Source organism: Hemitrygon akajei, chromosome 8 (genome assembly GCF_048418815.1).
Source record: "Hemitrygon akajei chromosome 8, sHemAka1.3, whole genome shotgun sequence".
Lineage (NCBI taxonomy): Eukaryota > Metazoa > Chordata > Chondrichthyes > Myliobatiformes > Dasyatidae > Hemitrygon > Hemitrygon akajei.
The window spans coordinates 2863897-2888939 of NC_133131.1; the positions used below are offsets into that span (position 1 = coordinate 2863897).

General features: G+C 41.7%; 1 protein-coding gene across 2 annotated transcripts in view; it reads left to right on the forward strand.

The window, feature by feature from the left end:
• pigl (phosphatidylinositol glycan anchor biosynthesis, class L) overlaps positions 1–20282 on the forward strand; it is a 182635-nt gene extending 162353 nt beyond the window's left edge. The window contains exon 8 of one of the 2 annotated variants that reach the window (XM_073053067.1): positions 18698–20282. In XM_073053067.1, coding sequence (XP_072909168.1) covers positions 18698–18712 — 15 coding nt within the window. In that variant the 3' untranslated portion in view covers positions 18713–20282. The remainder of the gene's footprint in view (positions 1–18697) is intronic. The other variant, XM_073053062.1, reaches the window with a different exon arrangement.
• Positions 20283–25043: the final 4761 nt, after the last annotated feature.

Below are 25043 nucleotides of genomic sequence, written 5' to 3' on the forward strand. Positions count from 1 at the left end.
AGGTAGGGGAAGCAGACAGAGAGCAGAGCACCCCTGTGGCCATTCCCATCAACAATAAGTACGGTATACCATTTTGGATACTGTTGGTGGGGATGACCTACCAGGAACAAGTTGCAGTGGTCCTGTCTCTGGCACTGAGGTTGGACCCTCGACTAGGAAGGAGGAGGGAAGAGAAGAGAGTGGTAGTGATAGGAGATTCTATAGTCAGGGGGGCGGATAGGAGATTTTGTGGGGAAGATCGGGAGTCTCGGATGGTATGTTGCCTCCCTGGTGCCGGGGTCCGGGACATCTCAGATCGGGTGCAGGTTATTCTCGAGAGGGAAGGCAAGAACCCAGATGTTGTGGTCGATGTAGGGACCAACGACGTGGGTAGGATGAGTGAGGGGGTCCTGCATAGTGAGTTCAGGGAGTTAGGTGCGAAGCTGTAGGGCAGGACCTCCAGGGTAACAATCTCAGGATTGCTACCTGTGCCACGTGTGAGTGAGGCAAGGAACAGAAGGATTATACAGATTAATACGTGGCTGAGAGGATGGTGCAGGAGGGAGGGCTTCAGATTTTTAGATAATTGGGCTTTTTTCCAGGGAAGGTGGGATCTGTTCCGACGGGACGGTTTACACCTGAACTGGAGCGGTACTAACATTCTTGCAGGAAAGTTTGCTAGTGCTTCTTGGGGGGGGTTTAAACTAAATTTGCAGGGGGCAGGGATCCAGAATGCGAGAGAGGATAGTGAGATGAAGAATAAAAGACAGGTGGGGACTACACGGTTCCGGAATATTAAGTGTAGTAGAGAAAGGTGAGGCGGAACAAGTGATAAGGAGGACACATGTACAGAGGGATGGTCTGACGGAACATGGAGTTAAATGTGCAGAAAGAATAAGTAAATTTAGGAAGGACAACAAAATTCAAGGGGCGTATAGCCCGATGGGAGTTCGGGGAGCTGGGTTAAGCACAATAGGCAGCGATTTAAACAGAGAGAGGAGAAATGGGCTAAAAATTCTATATCTGAATGCACGAAGTGTCAGAAATAAGGCGGATGAGCTTGAAGCTCAGGTGCGAATGGTTAACTATGAGGTTGTTGGGATAACGGAGACATGGCTGCAGGGAGATCAGACCTGGGAAATGAATGTACAAGGGTATACGTGCTATCGCAGGGACAGAAATGTGGGCAGAGGGGGTGGGGTGGCCCTGTTGGTGAGGAATGAGATTCAGTCCTTTGCAAGGGGGGGACATAGGATCAGGAGAAGTAGAGTCTGTGTGGATAGAACTGAGGAACAGTAAGGGCAAAAAGACCCTAACAGGTGTTGTCTACAGGCCACCAAACAGTAGCATGGATATTGGGTGCAAGTTGAATAGAGAGTTAACATTGGCATGTGGCAAAGGTAATGTCGCAGTAGTTATAGGGGATTTCAACATGCAAGTGAACTGGGAGAATCAGGTTGGTGCTGGACCCCAGGATAGGGAGTTTGTAGAGTGCCTACGGGATGCATTCTTGGAACAGCTTGTACGAGAGCCAACCAGGGACAAGGCTATTCTGGATTTAGTGTTGTGTAATGAACAGGATTTGATAAGTGATCTTGAAGTAAAGGAGCCATTAGGAGGTAGTGACCATAATATGATGTTTTTATCTGCAATTTGAGAAGGATAAGGGCAGATCGGAGGTGTCAGTGTTGCAGTTGAACAAAGGAGACTATGGAGCCATGAGGGAGGAGCTGGCCAAAGTTAACTGGACGGATATCCTAGCAGAAAAGACAGTAGAACAGCAATGGCAGGTATTCTTGGGAATAATGCACAAGGTGCAAAATCAGTTCATCCCCCGGAGAAGGAAGGATTCAAAGGGGGGAAAGGGGCCAAAGAGGTTGACAAAGGAAGTCAGAGATTGCATAGCAATAAAAAAAAAGGAAGTATGACAGAGCTAAGGTGAGTGGGAGGATAGATGATTGGGAAATTTTTAAGGAACAACAGAACTTAACTAAAAAGGCAATACGGGGAGATAAACTTGAGGTACGAACGCAAGCTAGCCAGGAATATAAAGGAGGATAGCAAAAGCTTTTTTAGGCATGTGAAGAGAAAGAAGATAGTTAAGAACAATGTTGGGCCCTTGAATAATGAATTCTCCCTGGCACCTGGGAGGCAATAAACCATCCGGGTGTCTCTATCACGTCCACAGAATCTCCTGTCTGCTCCTCTAACCATGGAATATCCTATCACTACTACAGTCCTCTTCTTCCCCCTTCCCCTCTGAGCCACAGTGTAGAGAGCCGGTTGCCATGGCTCCTGCCCCCGGCCGGTCATTTCCCCCCAACAAGATTCAAAGCGGTATACTTATTATTGAGTGAAATGGTCACAAGGGTACTCTGTATTTGCTGCCCAATTCCTTTTGTTCTCCTGACAGTCACCCAGGTACCTGCCTCCTGCAATTAGGGGTGACTACTTTCCTGTAGCTCCTATCTATTACCTCCTCAGTTTCCCATATGAGCTGAATGTCATCGAGCTGCTACTCCATTTCCTTAATACTCTCTGAGGAGCTGCAGCTCAGTGCACCTGATGCAGATGTGGTTATTCAGGAGGATGAAGGTCTTCCAAAGTATCCACATCTCACACAGAGAACACAGCACAGTTCCTGAAGCCATTCCCACTGCACTATGTACTTTCAGATTAAGAATGAAGAAGAAGTAACTTACCTTGCCCAAGCCTGTTTAGTCAAAGCCTCCCCATTCGAACTTAGGTCCACTCACAGACCTACCTTACTTTTAACTGTGATTTGATTGGGCCCCCAGTAGAAGCTGAAAACCTGTGAACACTCCTTTTTAAATCCCTTGCCCTTACCTGTGTAGAGCCTCCTCTGTCAATTTGAATGGGGTACATCACATCAGGTTCTGTGGACTTATTCTCCTTAATGGTCTTTAAGAAATCCAACTTTACCTTCTTTATCTCAATGCTCTAGCACACTCTACACTGATCTCCACCACCTCCATATCATTCTCTCTGCTAAATACTGATGTGAAGTACTCATTTAGGAGCCTCCAACTCCAAGCTCATGTTATTTATTTAACCTTCAGTGGTCCTAACCACTCCTTATTTATCCTCTTGATCTTGATAGAATGCATCGGGAGTCTCTTTACTATTAATTGCCAAGGGCCTTGATGGCCTCTCCTGGCTTTTCCAATTACCAACATGAGTTCTTTTCTGGTTTCTTTTTATTCCACAGGATTCTGTTTGATGTTAGCGTCTTCAGGCTCACTCTTTTTTTACTTTTGCATTTACTTTTTCTTCTTGACTAAATTCACCACCTCTCTCAACATCAAAGGTTCCTTACCTTGCCATTCTTGTCCTTCCTTCTTACTGGAACATATCTGTCCAGTACTCTGTGTGGTTTTTAAACACACTCTACATGTCAGATGGACTTGCCCAAAAGCAGCTATTTCCAATTAACTCTCCCTAGATCTTGCCTAACACTCTCATAATTTTCCCTGATGCAATTTAATACTCTGCAAGGTCCATACTTATCCTTATCTATAGCTATCTTAACATATCAGAAGTTGTGATCACTCTTTCCTAACTGCTCTCACACTAAAAATTTGGTCACCTAGCCAGGTTCATTTCCCAACACCAGGTCCAGTATGGCTTCTCCTCTTGTTGGATTATCTACACAACCCTCTTCTGAGCTCCTAATAAATTCTGCCCTGTCTAAAACTCTTGCACCAAGAAGGTCTCATTCTATATTAAGGAAGTTGAAGTTACCCATTACAACAACCCTGTGGTTTTTATACGTTTCCCAAATCTGCCTGAACATTTGTCAATGTCTTGGTGGCTGTTGGGGTGTCTGTAGTATATTCTCATTAGAGTGATTGAATTTTCTTGAGTTCTATCAATACTTGACAGATGAGCCTACCATTCTGTCCCTCTGAATACATCTGTGATATTGTCTATGATTGATAGTGCTATTTCCTGTACAGCAAGTATTAAGAATAAAGCTAATAAGGAGAGAACTGATTTAGCCGATCAGCTGAAACATTTAAATTAAAATATGCTTCTGATCTGAATCCCGTCTTATATAAAAGACGTGTTGAAGTTAAAACTAAATATGACCTGTTCTTGACTTACCTGTTGAAACTCAACTTTTAAAAGATAAAAGTCAATTTTATGTTCATGGTGATAAAACGGGCAAACTTTTGGCTAATCAACTTAAAACTTCAAGTTAAAAGTCAAATTAAGGAAATCTCCAAAGCAAATCAGATTCAAATTCAGATTCAGTTTATTGGCATTTAGAAACCACAAATGCAATGCAGTTAAAAAATGAGACAACGCTGTATCCACGTATGTAACTTTCCCATAATTCCATGGGTTCTTATCTTATTTAGCAGCCTCATGTTTTTGGCACCTTGTCAAAGGCCTTCTGAAAATCCAAATGCACAACATCCACTGCATCTCCCTTGTCTAGCCTACTTGTAATTTCCTCAAGAAATTGCACTAGGTTTGTCAGGCAGGATTTTCCTTAAGAAAACCATGCTGAGTTCTGCCTATCTTGTCATATGCCTCCAGGTACTCTGTAACCTCATCCTTGACAATCGACTCCAACAACTTCCGATGTCAAGCTAACAAGTCTATAATTTCCTTTTTGCCTCCTTGCCCCCTTCTTAAATAGTGGAGTGACATTTGCAATCTTCCAGTCTTCCGGAACCATGCAGAATCTATTGACTTTTGAAAGATCATTGCTAATGCCTCCACAATCTCCACAGCTACTTCCTTCAGAACACAAGGGTGCATTCCATCTGGTCGGGGAGATTTATCTACCCTTAGACTATTCAGTTTCCTGAGTACTTCCTCTGTTGTAATTGTGACTGTGCACACTTCTCTTCTCTGAGTGTCTGGTATGCTGCTGATGTCTTCCTCAGTGAAGACTGATGCAAAATACTCGTTCAGTTCCTCCACCATCTCCTTATCTCCCATTACAATTTCTCCAGCATCATTTTCTATCGGTCCTATATCTACTCTCACCTTTCTTTTACTCTTTATATACTTGAAAAAACTTTTAGTATCTTCTTTGATATTATTTGCTAGCTTCCTTTCATAGTTCATCTTTTCCCTCTTAATGACCTTCTTAGTTTCCTTTAGTAAGTTTTTAAAAACTTCCCAATCCTCTGTCTTCTCACTAATTTTTGCTTCTTTGTACTCTACTCTGCCTCTCCTTTGCTTTTACTGTAGGTTTGACTTCTCTTGTCAGCCACAGTTGCATCCTTTTTCCTTTTGAAAATTTCTTCTTCTTTGGAATATATCTGTCTTGCACCTTCCTCACTTCTTGCATAAACTCCAGCCACTGCTGCTCTGCCGTCCTTCCTGCTAGTGTCCCTTTCCAGTCAGTTTTGGCCAGTTCCTCTCTCATGCCACTGTAATTTCCTTTACTCCACTGAAATACCGACACATTGGATTTCAGCTTCTCTTTCTCAGATTTCACAGTGAACTCAATCATGTTATGATCACTGCCTTCTAAGGGTTCCTTCACCTCAATCTCTCTAATCACCTCTGGTTCATTACACAATACCCAATCCAGTACAGCCGATCCCCTTGTGGGCTCAACAACAAGCTGTTCTAAAAAGACATCTCACAGACATTCTACAAATTCTCTCTCTTAAGATCCAGTGCCGACCTGATTTTCCCAATCCACTCACATATTAAAATCCCCCACAATTATCATAACACTGCCCTCTGGCAAGCCTTTTCTATTTCCTGTTGTAATTTGTAGTCCACATCACTGCAGCTTTAGGAGGCCTGTATATAACTGCCATCAGGGTCCTTTTACCCGTGATTTCTTAGCTTAACCCATAAAAATTCTGCATCTTCCGATCCTATGTCACCTCTTTCTAATAATTTAATATCATTTCTTACCAATAAAGCCATGCCACCCCCTCTGCCTACCTGCCTATCCTTCCGATACACCGTGTATCCTTGGACATTCAGCTCCCAGAGACATGCATCCTTTAGCCACGTCTCAGTGCTGGCCACAATATCATACCTACCAATCTGTAGCTGTACGACAAGATCATCCACCTTATTCGTTATGGTACTTGGTACCATATTTGTATTTGGTACTTTTTGCTTTAATTGCACTATAACTTTATTGCACTGCAACTCATCCCAATGGCTGCAAATTTGCCCCATCACCTGCCTGTCCTTCCTGACATCTTTACTGCTCACTATCTTAGATTTATTTCTGTTTTCCCCCTCCTCCACTCTATCATTCTGGTTCCCATCCCCATGCCAAATTAGTTTAAACCCTCCCTAACAGCTGTATTAAACCTTCCCGCCAGGATATTTGTCCCCTTCAGGTTCAGGTATAACCTGTCCTTTTTGAACAGGTCATACTTCCCCCAGAAGAGATCCCAACGATCCAAGAATCTGAAACCCTGCCCCCTGCACGAGTCTCTCAGCCACACATTCATCTGCCTGATCCTACTATTCTTGCCCTCGCTAGCATGTGACACAAGTAGCAATCCTGAGATTGCTATCCTGGAGGTCCTGCTTCTCAGCTTCCTTCCTAGCTCCTGGAAATCTCTCTTCAGGACCTCTTCCCTTTTCCTATCTATGTCATTGGTACCAACATGTACCAAGACAGCTGGCTGCTCGCCCTCTCCCTTCAGAATATTCTGGACCTGATCTGAGACATCTCGTACCCTGGCACCTGGGAGGCAACGCACCATGCGGGTATCTCTATCAGGCTCACAGAGTCTCCTCTCTGTTCCCCTGACAATGGAATCCTCTATGATGAACGCATTCCTCTTCTCCCTCCTTCCCTCCTGCACAACAGTGCCAGGCTCAGTGCCAGAGATCCGGTCACCGTGGCCGTCCCCTGTCAGGTCACCTCCCCCACCAACTGCATCCAAAACGATATACTTGTTGCTGAGGGGGGCAGCCACAGGGGTGCTCTCCCCTATCTGGGCATTTCCCTTCCCTTTCCTGAGTCACCCAGTTTTCTGACCCCTGTAGCCTAGGAATGACTACCTCCCTGTAGCTTCTGTCTATCACTTCTCATTTTCCCTAATAAGCAGGTCATCAAGTTGCAGCTCCAGATCCCTAACACGGTCTCTGAGGAGCTGCATCTCGGTGCACCTGGCGCAGATGTGGCCATCAGGGAGGCTGAAGGTCTCCCAGGATTCCCACATCTGACACCCTGAACAGAGCACTAACCCTGCCGACATGCTACCTAATCCTACAGGAATGAAACAAGGAAATATAAGTCTACTCACCCACTTAACTCACCAAACACACAAACTTTTTAAACCGTACTGTTAGCTGTGTGAGCCCTGCAGGTCCTCCGTCTGTCCAGGCCGATTCACCAAGGGGAGAAAAAGAGTTGGTGCCTCGCTCTCGCCTCTTTCCGTTACCGCCGAAGCCCATTGAGCCAAAGCTCTACACTCTGCTGCCACTCACTCCACTGCCCGCTCTGACCACTGCCCACTGTATAGGGTGGTCTTCTTTTTAAACTCTCCATGCTGTCCTGTCTACGTCACACGCCTGTGCAGTCTCGCCCTTCTTGTACTTGAAGAAGTTTTTTTAAAAACTGCTTTCCTTCAGAATTTGGCTCTCACGCCGCCCTTCTTGTCCCGATCCAAAAAACGACCGTTGGAAGTCCGTTATGACACCTCTATTTCACTTATTCTCAAAAAGAATAAAGATCCAACTGATTGTTCTTCCTACAGGCCTATTTCTTTACTTAATGCTGAAGCTAAAATTTTATCTAAACTTTTGGTTCATAGGATGGAAGACATTCTGCCTTCTATTATCTCTGATGACCAGACCGGATTTATTAAAAATCATTACTCTCATTTTAACATTTGTCATTTACTGAATGTTATTTATTCTCCCTCTAAAGAAACTTAGGAATGCGTGATTTCTTTAGATGCCGAGAAAGCCTTTGATTGGGTTGAATGAAATTATTTAATATTAGAAAAATTTAACTTTGGGTCCAATTTTATTCAATGGATTAAATTACTTTATTTGCTGCACAGGTTCTTACTCTCAAGAGTTCTAAACCATTTAATCTCCAATGTGGAACCAGACAAGGATGTCCTCTGAGTCCTTTGCTTTTTGATTTGTCTTTAGAACCTTTAGCCATCATGTTTCGTGAATCCATTGACATCTTGGGTATTCTAAAGAGGGGTATCACTCATAAGTTGTCGCTTTATGCTGATGACTTTTTGCTCTACATCTCTAATGTGGAGTCCTCTCTACCCTCAGTACTTTCCTTATTTTCTGAATTTAGTCAGTTCTCAGGATATAAACTTAATCTTCATGAGTGAACTTTTTCCTTTGAATAATTTGGTATCAGTCAACTCTGACCTTTTTGAAGAAAACTTTATCACTCTTTTGGAATATGTTAAGAAGGTACTATCAAACTGGTCTCCCCTTTCCTTACCACTGATTGGACATATCAATTCTATTAAAATGAATATTTTGCCTACATTTTTATATTTATTTCAAGCCCTACCTGTTTTTATTCCTAAATCCTCTTTTGACTCTTTAGATTCAATTATATCTTCTTATTTATGGAAGAATAAAATCCCCCGTTTAAACAAAGTTGATCTTCAGAAAACTAAAAAAAAATGGGGGATTAGCCCTACCCAATTTTAGGTTTTACTACTGGGCAGTCAACATACGTTACCTTACTGTGATGACTGTCCGGTTTGGTTTTCTTCAGAAGTTAATTCTGTTAATAAATTTTCTATTTATTTCTCTTCATGGTTCTTCAGTTCCTCTATCCTTAAGTAATTTAACTGATAATTATGTAGTTAAATATTCTTTGAGGATTTGGTTACAATTTAGAAAATTCATTGGGATATTTGGTTTTTTACTCTCTAGTCCCATTTTTTCTAATTTTTTTTAAACCTTCTTTGACTGATGTAGTTTCTTAAAGAGTGAAATGGACTAGGTGTTAAATATTTTCAGGATCTGTTTGTTGGAGATAGTCTTTCCTCATTTGATCAACTATCTATTAAATATAACCTTCATAAAGCTCACTTTTTTAGATATTTACAAATTAGAGACTTCTTGCATTCTCAACTTCATACATTTCCTAAATGTCCAGATAAGAATTTAATTGATACAATTTTTTCTCTGAAACCTTTTCATAATGGATCTATTTCTAATATTTATAGTATGTTGCTGGCAATGAGAAACATTCCGTTAGACAAAATTAAAAATCTCTGGGATCAAGACCTACAGATTTTAACTAATGAGGATACTTGCAATGAAATTTTAAAACTTGTTCACAGCTCTTCATTATGTGTGCGTCACTCTCTTTTACAATTTATTTTTTTTTAAATTTTTTTTATTAGTTTTTCAAAACATTTTACAAAATTAAAAACCCCAAATCCCAATGAGGAGCATTAATACAGTGCAAGATTAAGCATACAATAATAATATGCTACAAAGGAAGAGAATTTAACAAAAAAGCACCTAAATTAAAGACAAGTGAGCTTAGTGTCCTCCCCAAGCCCCACAACACAAGAAAAAAACAACAACTCCAGACCAACCACCACACAGTATAAAGAGTATAAGTCCGGACAGTCAAACTCCCAGACTGTGAATACACTTAGCAACAGAGGATAATAATGCCTACTACCAGAAAAAAAAAGGGAGCTGAAAGCAAGGGACCGAAAAGAAGAAAAATAAAGAAAAAAAAACCCTAGTCAAGAGGAAGGTTATGAAAATACTCGATAAAAGGTCCCCAGACCTTATGGAACTTTAGATCCGAATTAAGAACTGAATAATTAATTTTTTCGAGGTCCAAGCAGGCCATAATGTCGTTAAGCCATTGCACATGAGTGGGTGGGGCAAGATCTCTCCATCTAAGGAGGATCAAGCGTCTCGCCAGGAGAGAGGCAAAGGATAGTATTCGGCATTTGGTCGGACCCAGACATAAATCTGTCTCGCCCCAAAAACCGAACAGAGCAATTAAGGGGTTAGGTTCTAGGTGCTGATTCAGAATACCCGATAATGTAGTGAAGACATCTTTCCAGAATTTCTCCAAGCTAGGACAGAACCAGTACATATGGATGAGAGAGGCCACGCCCCTCTTGCATTTATCACAGAGCGGACTAATGCCAGGGTAGAATCGAGATAGTTTAGATTTAGACATATGGGCTCTATGAACAATCTTAAACTGTAAGAGGCAATGGTGAGCACAAAGGGAGGTTGAGTTAACCGATTTGAGAACTGAGTCCCAGCTCTCCTCGGATAAGGAGATATTTAGATCCTGCTCCCAGGCCATTTTAATTTTATCCAGAGGGGCCCGTCGTAAGGCTGCTAGTTTATCTCGGATAATTGAAATTAAACCTTTACCTAGTGGATTAATGGAAAGAAATAGGTCCATAGCATTTTTCACAGGCATTTCAGGAAAGTTAGGAATTAAAGGAGCAGTAAAGTGTCGGATTTGGAGATATCTGAAAAAGTGAGCGTTAGGTAGGTTGAACTTAACGGAGAACTGCTGAAAAGAAGCGAAGTGATTATCAATGAAGAGATCTTCAAAATGTCTAATGCCCTTCCTGTACCAAACATGGAATGCTGAATCACACGCAGTAGGTAAAAAAAGGTGATTATGTGCTACAGGGCTAGAAACAGAAAACCCCTGGAAACCATAGCATTTCCTGAACTAAGCCCATATACGCAAAGTGTGTCTAACCAGAGGATTAGCTATTGATCTGGGCAGACTGCTAGAGAGTGCAGAGCCAAGAAGTGCAGATATAGATAATTCTTTAGTGGAGCTCAACTCCATTGCCACCCAGTTAGGGCACTCGGGTCTCTTTTACAATTTAAAGTGGTTCATAGAGCCTATATGACTAAAGATAAGCTCTCTCGTTTTTACTCAGATTTTTCTCCATACTGTAATAGGTGTAATGTCGAAGAGGCCTCTGGAATTCATATGTTTTGGTCCTGTCCGTGGCTTGATAAATTTTGGAAAGAAGTATTTCTAACTTTCTCGGAGCTTTTTAAATTAAACTTTAAACCCAACCCTCTGACTGCCTTGTTTGGCATTGTTGGAGGAAATGATTTTACTCTTAAGCTGAATGATTTGCATATTTTGGCTTTTATTTTTCTTTTAGCCAGAAGAGTTTTGTTGCTTAAATGGAAAGATGACGCTTCGCCTACTCATGCCCATTGGTTGATTCATGTTATGTCATGTTTAAATCTAGAGAAGATTAGGTGTTCTATTTCTGTACCCAGACAAGATTTTTTCACATTATGGGGACCTTTTTGGAACTACTTTCATAATCTTCGACTTGTTCAGCAATGATGATGGCTACTATATGTTTGAATTTATGACTATATGTTCAAGATTCTTTTCTTTTAACCAAACAGTTGTTTTTTTTTTCTTTTTCTTTTTTTTTGTTATGGGGTTTTGATTTTTCTTTAATTAGAATAAAATATACCTTTTCAATATTATGGTTAACTTACTATACATAGATATGGGGCATTTCAACCTTGTTTCTGTTTCCATATCATAATGTATTTTGTATTCATCTATGCAAGTAAATAGTAAAAATATTGAAAAGATAGTGCAATTCCTCCCTCCCCTATTATCCTTTTAATAGTGCAATTCTTCCTCCTCCTGTTTTAACCCCTTAATAGTCCAACTCCTCCCTCCCCTTTTAACCCTTTAATAGTGTAACTGCCCCTCCCCTTTTAACCCCTTAATAGTGCAACTCCCCCTCCCCTTTTAACCCCTTAGTAGTGCAACCTCACTCCGTATTAACCCCTTAATGGTTCAACTGCCCCTCCTGTTTTAACCCCTTAATGGTGCAGCTCTTTCTGCTCCCCTTTTAATCCCTTCTCTATCTTTTCTAAACATTGAAACCCTGGAACATTAGACACCATTCCTGTCCCTGTTGTGGCCACAAAATCAGAGTTGCACATACTGATCCATGCTCTAAATTCATCACCCTTACCCAAATTACTTCTTTTTCTTCCACTTAAGTCCATCACCCCTATTGGGTCACAGGCCTCCGACAGCAGCTCTCTAAAGTCCTCTGTCCTGGGCTGGTCTTTCAAGTTGCCGCTATATATACCCCATTTTCATATATCTTCTAGGCAAAGATCCTTCCTCTCGCAGCAATTTTTCTGTAGCTCTGAGTTTTTACAGGATGGGGTTCCTAGCCCCATGATTAACTGTCCTCCTTTTGCAGCCAGGCTGGGGCCTATCCATGGCGGAGTTACGTGTCATACTGCTAGCATTAAAATACACGGACTTCAACCATTCATTGTGTATTTCTGCTTACTTGTGTGGCACCTCATTATTTTTAGAGATACGTGGTGCTCTTCCTTCCAAGAGGGTCTTCTTCACTTCTCATTGAACCATGGTTAATCTCTAAGCTTGACTGTAATAGTATAGTGAGGAACCTAACCGGGCTGTGATCTCACAGATTGTGTTGGTGGAAGTTTCTGCTGCTTAGATGGTCCACAGTCACTCATGGATGTCCAGTTTTGAGCTGCTGGATCTGTTGTGAGTTTGTTCTATCAATTAATTTAGCATCACACTGTACAATGATGGGCTTCTTTGGTATGAAACAAAGACTTTGTTTCCCCCAGGGATTGTCACTTTTATGACTGTCATTGTGGACAGATGTACCTGCCACATGTAAATTGGTTAGGATGAGTGAGGTGCCTTTCTCTCTCACTTTCTTCTGCCAACACAGTCTACCTGTCCTTCAGGACTCAGCTTGCTTGGTCTGTCAAGCCTCGGGGTAAGTGATGGACACTGAAGTCTCCCATGGAATGTTTTTGTTATTTTCAATGCTTCTTCCACATACTGTTCAACATAGAGGACATTGATTCATCAGCTGAGGAGTATAGTACATGTTAATAAGGAGTAGAGTTCCTAACCCATGTTGGATCTGATCCCATGGGAATTCATAGGGTCTGGAGTAAATGCTGAGGATCCTTGGTGCTATTCTTTACTAACTGTATTGCCACCTCTGGTGAGTCTATCCTGCCACAAGATGTGCCCAGGCACACTGTAAGGCTTGATTCTACTAACCTGGGTCAAGCTGTTATTTTGGCATCCTTTTGCTCAAGTCTCCCAATTTAGACCCATTCCCCAATGTTTGTGAGGAGGGTTTGCCAGTTTTATATGAGCTTCACTTTGCTGTGTCCAGATTCAAAGACTGTATTGTTCCTAGCTGCCAGCCCAGTTTATAAGCAACATACACAAAATGCTGGAGGAACTCTTTTCTATGGAAAAGAGTACAATTGACAGAAACCCTTCATCAGGACTGGCAAAACAGACAAGGCATGGCCCTTTTGATATCATTAAGTCATTGTGGGTAGAGCTAAGGAACTGCAAGGGTAAAAAGATCCTGATGCGAGTTGTATACAGACCCCCGAACAGTAGTAAGGATGTGGTCTACAAATTAAATTGGAAGATAGAAAATGCATGTCAATACAATAGTCATGGAGGATTTCAAATATGTAGGCAGATTTGAAAAATCAGGTTAGTGCTGGATTCCAAGATGGAGAATTTCTAGAATGCCTATGAGATGGCTTTTTAGAACAGCTCATGGTTGAACCCACTAAGGGATCAGATATTCTGGATTGGGTGCTGTACAATTAACTGTAATTTTACCCCAAGGAAAAAGAACCCTTAGTGGCAAGTGATCATAATATGATCAAATTTACTTGAAAATTGAGGAGAAAAGTCAGGTGTATCAGTATTACAGTGGAGTAAAGAGGGAATTACAGAGGCATGAAAGAAGAGTTGGCCAGAATTGATTGGAAAAGAATACTGGCAGGGATGACAGCAGAGCAGAAATGTCTGGAATTACTGGAAGCAATTCGGAAGCCACAAGATATATACATCCCAAAGAAGAAAAAGTACTTTAAAGGCAAGACGAAACAACTGTGGCTAAGAAGAGAAGTAAAAGCTAATACAAAAACCAAAGAGAGGGCATATAATAGATCAAAAATTAGTGGGAAGTTGGAGGATTGGGAAGGTTTTCAAAACCAACAGAAAGCAACTGTTACTTTGCTATTACAAAGTAAAAAGTGCTAGGCAAGCTGAAAGGTCATATAGTGGATAAGTCACCTGGGCCAGATGGACACATCCCAGAGTCCTGAGAGAGGTTGCCGAAAAGATAACAGATGCATTGGTCATCATCTTTCAAGAATCACTCAATTCTAGCATGGTCCCGGAGGACTGGAAGATTGCAGATGTCACTCCACCCTGCCTTGTGTAGCTGGATCCTAGACTTCCTGTTAGATCACTGGCAGGTAGTAAGAGTGGGCTCCCTCAACTCTGCCCCTCAAGGCTGTGTCCTAAGAGCCCTCATTTACTCTCTGTACACCCATGATTATGTCGCCAACCACAGCTCCAATCTGCTAATTAAATTTGCTGACAATACTACACTGATTGGCCTAATCTCAAATAATAATGAGGCAGCCTACAGAGAAGAAGTCATCACCCTGACACAGTATTGTCAAGAAAACAACTTCTCCCTCAATATCGTAAAAACAAAGGAGCTGGTTGTGGACTAGAGGAGGAATGGAAACAGGCTAACCCCTATTGACATCAATGGATCTGGAGTTGAGAGTGTGAACAGCTTTAAGTTCCTCAACATAAACATCACCAAGGATCTCATGTGGTCTGTACACACTGGCTGTGTGATGAAAAAGGCACAACAGCGCCTCTTTCACCTCAGATGGTTGAAGAAGTTTGGTAAGGGCCCCCAAATCTGAAGAACTTTCTACAGGGGAATAATTGAGAGCATCCTGACTGGCTGCATCACTACCTGGTACGGAAATTGTACTTCCCTCAATTGCAAAATTCGGTGAGTGGTGTGGACAGCCCAGTGCATCTGTAGTGTGAACTTCCCACTATTCAGGACCTTTACAAAGACAGGTGTGTAAAAAGGGCCTGAAGGATCATCGGGGACCCGAGATAACCTAACCACAAACTGTTCTAGCTGCTACCATCTGGGAAACTTTACTGCAGCGTAAAAGCCAGGACCAACAGGCCCCAGGACAACTTCTTTCACTAAGCCATCAGACTGATTAATTCTCGTTGATAAAATTGTATTTCTATGTTAAATTGACAGTCCTATTGTACATACTATTTATTATAAATTACTATAAATTGCACATTTAGACAGAGACATAACAAAGATTTTTACTCATGTATATGGAAGATGTAAGTAATAAAGTCAATTCAATTCATTTTTTTCAGAAGGGAGGAAGGCAAAAGAAAGGAATTTATAGGCTAATTAAACTAACCTCAATGGTTGGGAAAGTGTTGGAGTCTATTACTAAGGATGAGGTTTTGAGGTACTTAGAGACTAATGATAACATAAATCAAAATTAGCATGGTTTCTGTGAAGGGAAATTTTGCCTGACAAATCTGTTTGAGTTCTTCGAGGAAGTAATAAGCAGGGTGGACACAGGAGAGGCAGTGGATGTCATTTACTTGGATTTTCAGAATGCATTTGATAAAGTGCCACACATGAGGCTGCTTAACAAGATAAAATCCTTATGGCATTACAGAAAAGATACAGGCATGGATAGTGGAATGGCTGCCAGGCAGGAGGCAGTGAGTGGGAATAAAAGAGGCCTTTACTGGTTGGCTGCCAGTGACTAGTGGTGTTCCACAGGGGTCAGTATTGGGACTGCTGCTTTTCTCAGTTTGTCAATGATTTAGATAATGACTTTGTGGCATAGTCTCTCGTAATGGCAACTTTACACACTTCATGACCCCTGACACCTGGAACTTCCACCATACTGCTAATATCTTCCAGAGTGAAGACTGATGCAAAGTACTTATTCAGTTCATCTGCCATTGCCTTCTCTCCTAGCATCGATAAAGCAGTACGAGGCAAAGAGTGGGAATAAAGGGAACCTTTTCTGGTGGGCTGCTGGTGACTAGTAATATTTCACGGGATCTGTGTTGGGACCACTTCTTTTTATGTCACATGTCAATAACTTGGATGACGGAATTCATTGCTTTGTTGTAAAGTTTACTGATTATATGAAGATGGTGGAAGGACAGATAGTTTTGAAGAAGTAGAGAGGCGACCGAAGGACTTCGATACAGGGGTGTCAAACTCATTTTAGGTCACGGGCCGGATTGAGCAAAATGCAGCTTCATGTGGGCCGGATCAGTCGGACGCGTGTGAATGCAGCTTTCGTTGCCTCCGTTTTTTCAGCCTGCTCTCATGTGTCTCAGTCTCTGCTATAACTACAAAGTGTTTCACTTTACAAATTCCGTTTCTTATGAAGAAGACTTACGAGCAAGACTGCCGAATAAACACTAAAATCCCTGAAAACCTGGTACCTGAATAAACTCAGCATTAGCCATATCATACGCCATAGGCGCTTCGATTACTGGGGCCAGCTTTAATAGTAATTAGATATTATCTCGCGGGCCAAAGATAATTCCACCGCGGGCCGGATTTGGCCCGCGGGCCTTGAGTTTGACATATATGGATTAGGATAATGGGCAAAGAAGTGGCAGATGGAATAGAGTGTTGGGAAGTGAATGGTCATGCACTTTTGTAGAATAAATAAAAGGGTAGACTATATTCTAAATGGAGAGAAATTTCAAAAATCTGAGGCATAAAGTCCTTGTGCAGGATTCCCTAAAGGTTAATTTGCAGGTTCAGTCTGTGGTGAGGAGGGCAAATGTGATGTTAGCATTCATTTCAAGAGGACTAGAATATAAAAGTAAGGATGTAATTTTGAAGCTTTATAACACACTGGTCTGGCCTCACTTGGAGTATTATGAGCAGTTTTGGGCCCCTAAAAAGGATGGGCTGACACTGGAGTGGGTTCAAAGGACATTCATGAAAATTATTCCAGGATTGAACAGCTTGTCATATAAAGAGGACACTGCCTTAGAATAGAGGGGCAACCTTTTAGAACAGAGATAGGGAGGAATTTCTTTAGCCAGAGAGTGGTAAACATATGGAATTTGTTGCCACAGGTGGCTGTGGAGGCCAAGTCTTTACATACTTTTAAAGCAGAGGTTGATAGACGCTTGATTGGTCACAGTACAAAGGGATATGGGGAGAAGGCAAGAGACTGGGGCTGAAAGGGAAAATGGATCAGCGATGATGAAATGGCAGAGCAGACGATGGACCAAATGGCCTCATTCTGCTCCTATATATTATGGTCTTATCCTTCATCGAGCCCTTAGTCCCTCTTCCTTTCTCCTACTCCCCATCTCTAGCGCCTAATGGAAATCTACCCCAGGCTGATGAGAGATGAAAGAGAGGAAGTTGCTGGGGGTTCTATTTTGCCGAAGTCCCAGATTGACCAGTGCAGACAGGATGGACTGAAGGGCCTGTTCCTGTGCTGCTCTGTTTGATAACTCCTGTATTCAGATCAAAGTTTTGCTGTACATCTAGACTTCCACTGCATCTTATTGTACACTGGATTTCATGAAAAAAAAAACAATTATGAAATTCAGAAACTAGGATTTAATTTAGCTATGAAGAAGTGAGGTGGGACAAAAAGATCAATCGGTAAATCTGAAATCAAATGAAACATTGAATTAAAAAGCAAAATCTAGTTGATAGACACAGTGAGAGGAATTCTGAAGCACAAGAAATGGATTGCAGTCATAGGAATGTGTTGTTTGGAATGAGTCACAGGGAGCTTGGTCATGTGAAACTTGTTTTTTCAGTGTCATAGGGTGCAGTGTCACAGTAACCAAAAGTAGAATGTTCCAATATGGGCTAAACGATCTGTGCCAAGATCACCCTATGGATTCTATTTACAGCAGTCATAGTTCGTAAATGTAAGATATGTTTCAGTTGTTAGTTAATATTGAAAAAAACAGGCACTAATAAATATAATATGAATTAACTAGTTTTAATTTCATGAGCTTGGACATTCCAGATCAGAAAATTTACCAATTGGTGAAGGGTTTGTAAACACTGTTATCTTACAGCACATTTGGGTATGGGACAATAATTGTTAATAAATTCAGAAATCAGGATTTAATTGTGGCTACGAAAGAATGAGGTGGGGCAGAAATGTTAATCAGTAAACCTGAAATCAGAAGAAACATTGAATTTAGAAGAGTAATCTTGTTTAAGATGCAGTATTTGAGAGGAATTCTGAAGCTCAAGTAATAGGATGCAGTCATAGGAATGTGCTGTTTGGAATGGGTCACACGGAACCGAGTCATGTGAAACTAGATTTTGTAACTAAAAGACAAACAGAACTTTCTGAGAGAACATGTGAACAAATACTGAAAACATACTGCCATTTAGGCTTTGGAGTTTTAACCATTTGGTGGAATTTGAGAGTGACATAACGAAAAAGGTCTAAACCAATAAAACAAAATTTTGTTAATGATTAGAGGACTGATGTGTAAACGACCTGGATGCCCCCATGCATGAGTCAGTGAAAACTAACTTATACATGCAGTAGGCAATTGCTCTATCCTCTGATTTCAGGTGAATGAGAGGTGACCTCATTGAGACATACAAAATACTTGGTGGATTAATATATGAGGAATCCCCTGGCTAAGGAATCAAGAACTGGGGGTAACAGTCTTAAGAGAACAGTTATTCAGGACAAAACAAGAAGTTCTTTACTAAGAGCAAGTGAATGTTAGCCAGCTGCTCTACTCTCTGTATACACATGACTGTGTGGCTAGGCATAGCTCAAATACCATCTATAAATTTGCTGATGATACAACCATTGTTGGTAGAATTTCAGGTGGTGACGAGAGGACGTACAGGAGTGAGATATGCCAACTAGTGGAATCGTGCCGCAGCAACAACCTGGCATTCAACATCAGTAAGACGAGAAAGCTGATTGTGGACTTCAGGAAGGGTAAGATGAAGAAGCACATACCAATCCTCATAGAGGGATCAGAAGTGGAGAGAGTGAGCAGCTTCAAGTTCCTCGGTGTCAAGATCTCTGAGGATCTAACCTGGTCCTAATATATCGATGTAATCATAAAGGCGGCAAGACAGCGGCTATACTTTATTAGGAGTTTGAAGAGATTTGGCATGTCAACAAATACCCTCAAAAACTTCTAAACATGTACCGTGGAGAGCATTCTGACAGGCTGCATCACTGTTTGGTATGGAGGGGTTAATGCACAGGACCAAAAGAAGCTGCAGAAGGTTGTAAATCTAGTCAGGTCCATCTTGGGCACTAGTCTACAAAGTACCCAGGATAACTTTAGGGAGTGGTGTCTCAGAAAGGCAGCATCCATTATTAAGGACATCCAGCACCCAGGGCATGCCCTTTTCCCACTGTTACTGTAAAACTTTAATTTGCCGGACCTATAATTACACCACACAATTCTTTTCTTTAAATTCTTCACCAGTTTATTGTTTGAGCTCAGCCAGCGAGAAACTCGAAGCCAAACATCAAAGAGACAGTTTCCCTCTCTCTCTGCCAGCTCAAACGAGCTTCTGACTTGACAGGTAGAGACGCTACAATTTATAGAAATAGCAGACAAAGAACACTCAGTTACCATGATATTCCTGCCAAGTCAGTTAGAGCAAAACTTAATTAGATAAGAGAGTACACTAAATTATGGGTTTTAATTACAGACAAATTCTTGCCTTATCAATAAAACTTTAATAGACAAAGGTGGGAACATAGATCAGTGATGTGACATCGTAGGGCATGATATATCAAACCTATGTGAATACAGCCTACGGGTCGTTCTCAAAGCGACCGCTGTGTACTGTTAATCTAAACAAACTGAAGGCAGTTTTTTCAGTCAGGGACAGTGTCTGCAAGTTTTCACAGAACAGGGCACCCACACAAGCTGGCACTTAATTTTAACCCACTATTTACCAGAATAAGATAATCATTTCTTATGTTCCCCCAATTCCCTTAAAATTTCATCATTACCATCAGGTAGGGGGTACAGAAGCCGGAAGGCACACACTCAGCGATTCAGGAACAGCTTCTTCCCCTCTGCCATCCGATTCCTAAATGGGCTTTGAAGCTTTGGACACTACCTCACTTCTTTTAATATACAGTATTTCTGTTTTCACACATTTTTAAAAAATCTATTCAATACACATAATTGATTTACATTTTTATTTATTGTTTTATTTTATTTATCATAATTATTTGTTTTCTCTCTACTAGATTATGTATTGCATTGAACTGCTGCTGCTAAGTTAATAAATTTCACTTTACATGCCGGTGATAATAAACCTGAACCTGATTCTGATGTTTGGAATTATCGTTACTTATTACTTTTTGTATTTGCACAGTTTGTTGCTTTTTTGCACACTGGTTGAACACCCAAGTTGGTGCAGTTTTTCATTACTTCTAAAATGATTATTATGGATTTACTGAGTACATCTTCAGGAAAATGAATCTCAAGTTTGTATGTTGTGACATATTATGTCCTTTGATGAAAAATTTACTTTGAATCTAAGTGATCTGTGGAAGATTAATCATTGACTGTATTCAAAACTGAAACCAAGAGTTAGAAACATAGAAAACCTGCAGCAAAATACAGGCCCTTCAGCCCACAAAGTTGTGCTGAACATGTCCCCACAATAGAAATGACTAGGGTTACCCAGAGCCCTCTATTTTTCTAAGCTCCGTATACCAATCCAAAAGTCTCTTAAAAGACCTCCACCACCGTTGTCGGCAGCCCATTCCATGCACTCACCACTCTTTGCATGAAAAAACTTACCTCTGACATCTCCTCTGCACCTACTCCCAACCACCTTAAACCTGTGTCCTCTTGTGACAGCCATTTCAGCACTAGGAAAAAGCCTCTGCCTATCCACATGCTCAATGCCTCTCATCATCTTATACACCTCTATCAGGTCACCTCTCATCCTCTGTCGCTCCAAGGAGAAAAGGCCGAGTTCACTCAACCTGCTTTCATACAGCATACTCCCCAATCCAGGCAATATCCTTGTAAATCTCCTCTGCACCCTTTCTACGGTTTCCATATCCTTCCTGTAGTAAGGCGACCAGAACTGAGCACAGAACTCCAAATAGGGTCTGACCAGGGTCCCATATAGCTGCAACATTACCTCTTGGCTCCTAAATTCAATTCCACAATTGATGAAGGCCAATACACTGTATGCCTTCTTAACCACAGAGTCAACCTGCGCAGCAGCTTTGAGTGTCCTATGGACTCAATCCTCAAGATCCCTCTGATCCTCCACACTGCCAAGAGTCTTACCATTAATACTATATTCTGCCATCATATTTGACCTACCAAAATAAACCAGCACACACTTATCTGGGTTGAACTCCATCTGCCACTTCTCAGCCCAGTTTTGCATCCTATCAATGTCTTGCTGTAACCTCTTACACCCATCCACACTCTCCACAACACCCCCAACTTTTGTGTCATCAGCAAATTTACTAATCCTCCTTTTCCTCATCTAGGTCATTTATAAAAATCACGAAGAGTAAGGGCCCCAGAACAGATTCCTGAGGCACTCCACTGGTGATGGACCTCCATGCAGAATATGACCCGTCTACAACCACTTGTTGCTTTCTGTGGGCAAACCAGTTCTGGATCCACAAAGCAATGTCCCCTTGGATCCCATGCCTGCTTATGTTCTGAATAAACCTTGCAAGGGGTACCTTATCAAATGCTTTGCTGAAATCCTTATACACTACATCTACTGCTCTACCTTCATCAATGTGTTTAGTCACATCCTCAAAAAATTCAATCAGGCTTGAAAGGCATGACCTGCCTTTCACAAAGCCATGCTGACTATTGCTAATCATATTATACCTCTCCAAATGTTCATAAATCCTGCCTCTCAGGATTTTCTCCATCAACTTACCAACCACTGAAGTAAGACTCACTGGTCTATAATTTCCTGGGCTATCTCTACTCACTTTCTTGAATAAAGGAACAACATCCGCAACCCTCCAATCCTCTAGAACCTCTCCCGTCCCCATTGATGATGCAAAGATCATTGGCAGAGGTTCAGCAATCTCCTCCCTCACCTCCCACAGTAGCCTGGGGTACATCTTGTCCGGTCCCGGTGACTTATCCAACTTGATGCTTTCCAAAATCTCCAGCACATCCTCTTCCTTAATATCTACATGCTCAAGCTTGTCAGTCTGCTGTAAGTCATTCCTAAAATCACCAAGATCCTTTTCCGTAGTGAATACTGAAGCAAAGTATTAAGTATCTCTGCTATCTCCTCCGGTTCCATACATACTTTCCTACGGTTACACTTGATGGGTCCTATACTTTCACACCTTATCCTCTTGCTCTTCACATACTGCTAGAATGCCTTGGGGTTTTCCTTAATCCTGTCCACCAAGGCCTTCTCATGGCCCCTCTGGCTCTCTGAATTTCATTCTTAAACTCCTTCCTGCTAGCCTTATAATCTTCTATATCTCTATCATTACCTAGTTTTTTGAACCTTTCATAAGCTCTTTTCTTCTTGACTAGATTTACAACAGCCTTTGTACACCATGTTTCTCTACCTTACCATCCTTTCCCTGTCTCATTGGAACGTACCTATGCAGAACTCCACGCAAATATCCCCAGAACATTTGTCATATTTCTTAGGTAAGCTTCTTTGAGAACGTGTTTTCCAATTCATGCTTCCAAGTTCCTGCCTGATCGCCTCATATTTCCCCTTACTTTAATTAAACGCTTTCCTAATTTGTCTGTTCCTATCCCTCTCCAATGCTATGGTAAAGGAGCTAGAATTGTGATTACTATCTTCAAAATGTTCTCCCACTGAGAGATCTGACACCTGACCAGGTTCATTTCCCAATACCAGATCAAGTACAGCCTCTCTTCTTGTAGGCTTATCTACATACTGTGTCAAGAAACCTTCCTGAACACACCTAACAAACTCCACCGCATCTAAACCCCTTGCTCTAGGGAGATGCCAATTGAAATTTGGGAAATTAAAATCTCTCACCACAACAACCCTGTTATTATTACACCTTCCCAGAATCTGTCTCCCTCTCTGCTCCTTGATGTCCCTGTTACTATTGGGTGGTCTTTATAAAACACCCAGTAGAGTTATTGACCCCTTCCTGTTCCTAACTTCCACCCACAGACTCCATAGACAATCCCTTCATGACTTCCTCCTTTTCTGCAGCTGTGACATCTCTGATGAACAGTGCCACGCCCCCACTTCTTTTGCCTCCCTCCCTGTCCTTTCTGAAACATCTAAAGCCTGGCATTCGAAGTAACCATTCCTGTCTCTGAGCCATCTATGTCTCTGTAATGGCCACAGCATCATAGCTTCAAGTACTGATCCATGCTCTAAGCTTTGTTCATAATTCTTGCATTAAAATAGACACATCTCAAGCCACCGGTCTGAGCGCGTCCCTTCTCTATCACCTGCCCATCCTCCCTCTCACACTATCTCCAAGCTTTCTCTATTTGTGAGCCAACTGCCTCTTCAGTTCGGTTCTCACCCCCCAGCAATTCTAGTTTAAACTCTCCCCAGTAGCCTTTGCAGACCTCCCCGGCAGGATATTGGTCCCCCTGGGATTCAAGTGCAACCCATTCTTTTTGTACAAGTCATGCCTGCCCCAAAAGAGGTCCCAATGATCCAGAAATCTGAATCACTGCCCTCTGCTCCAATCTCTCAACCACGTATTTATCCTCCAACTCATTCTATTCCTATACACACTGTCGTATTAATCATAAACTCCAATTTTCTGAAGTACCAGAGGATTGTAGGATAGCCAATGTTGCTCCACTTTTCAAGGAAGGCTCTAAAAAAAAAAAATCGGGAAGTTATAGGCCGGTGAGTCTGACATCAGTAATGGAAAAGTTATTGGAAGGTATTCTGAGGGGCCGGACATATAAGTATTTGGATAGATATGGATTGATTAACGATAGTCAGCATGGCTTTGTGCTGGTAGGTCATGTCTAACCAATCGTATAGTTTTTTTGAGGAAGTTACCTGGACAGTTGATGAAGGCAGGGTAGTTAGTGGATGTTGTCTACATGGACTTTAGTAAGGTATTTCAAAAGGTCCTGATTGGAAGAGGTTGGTCAAGAAGTTTCAGTCACTCGGCATTCAAGATGACTAGTAAATTGGATTAGACGTTGGCTTTGTGGGAGAAGCCGAAGAGTGATAGTAGAAACATAGAAACAGTAGATGGTTGCCTGTCTGACTGTGGCCTGTGACTAGTGGAGTGGCACAGGGGTCAGTACAGGGTCCATTGTTGTTTGTTATCTGTATCAATGATCTGGATGATAATGTGGTTAACTGGAGCAGCAAATTTGCAGATTACATCAAGATTGGGGGTGAAGTGAACAGCATGGAAGGTTAGGATGGCTTGCAGCAAGATCTGAACCAGTTGGAAAAATGGCAGATGGAATTTAATGCAGAAAAGTGTTGCACTTCAGTAAGACCAACCAAGGTAGGTCTTACATAATGAAAGGTAGAGCACTGAGGAGTGTGGTAGAACAAAGGGATCTGGGAATATAGTCCATAATTCATTGAAAGTAGTGTCACAGGTACATAGGGTCATAAAGAATGCTTTTGGCACATTGGCCTTCATTAATCAAAGTATGTTATGTAGTACTCACTTCAATAATAAGCAAATGCTTTAAGATTCTGCAGATGCTGGAAATCTAGAAAACACACCAAAATGTGAACTGTTTATTTGGCCTGATCAACCCTGGCTGGGTCACCTGGGCGAGAGTGTCTGATATTGAAAGACCTAAAACACTCAATGACCCCAGGTCGCATTACTAATGATATGTCCCACTGCATCCTTGGATATACCTCAGCATCCCTCCATAGATTCAGCCTGAGTTGTCAAGTTCCTTCAGGGCTTTAGAGCCTTCTGATTATTACTATATCTCATGATTTCCTTAATAGTGCCATGAAATGGTGGAGCAGCTCCAGGGAGCCAATAGGCTATTTTGCTCCAATTTCGTATACCCTGGTATCTTACTTCTGATCAGTTGAAGTGACTATGAAGCTTTGCATTCCAATTGTTAGGAAAGTAGAAGGAGTTGGAAATGGTGTTAGGATATAGCTGTAGGATGCTGTGAATAGAATTGTTGGGGAACGTTATCCAGCTTCACCTCAGAGAATGAGAGCTCCCCAAGCGTT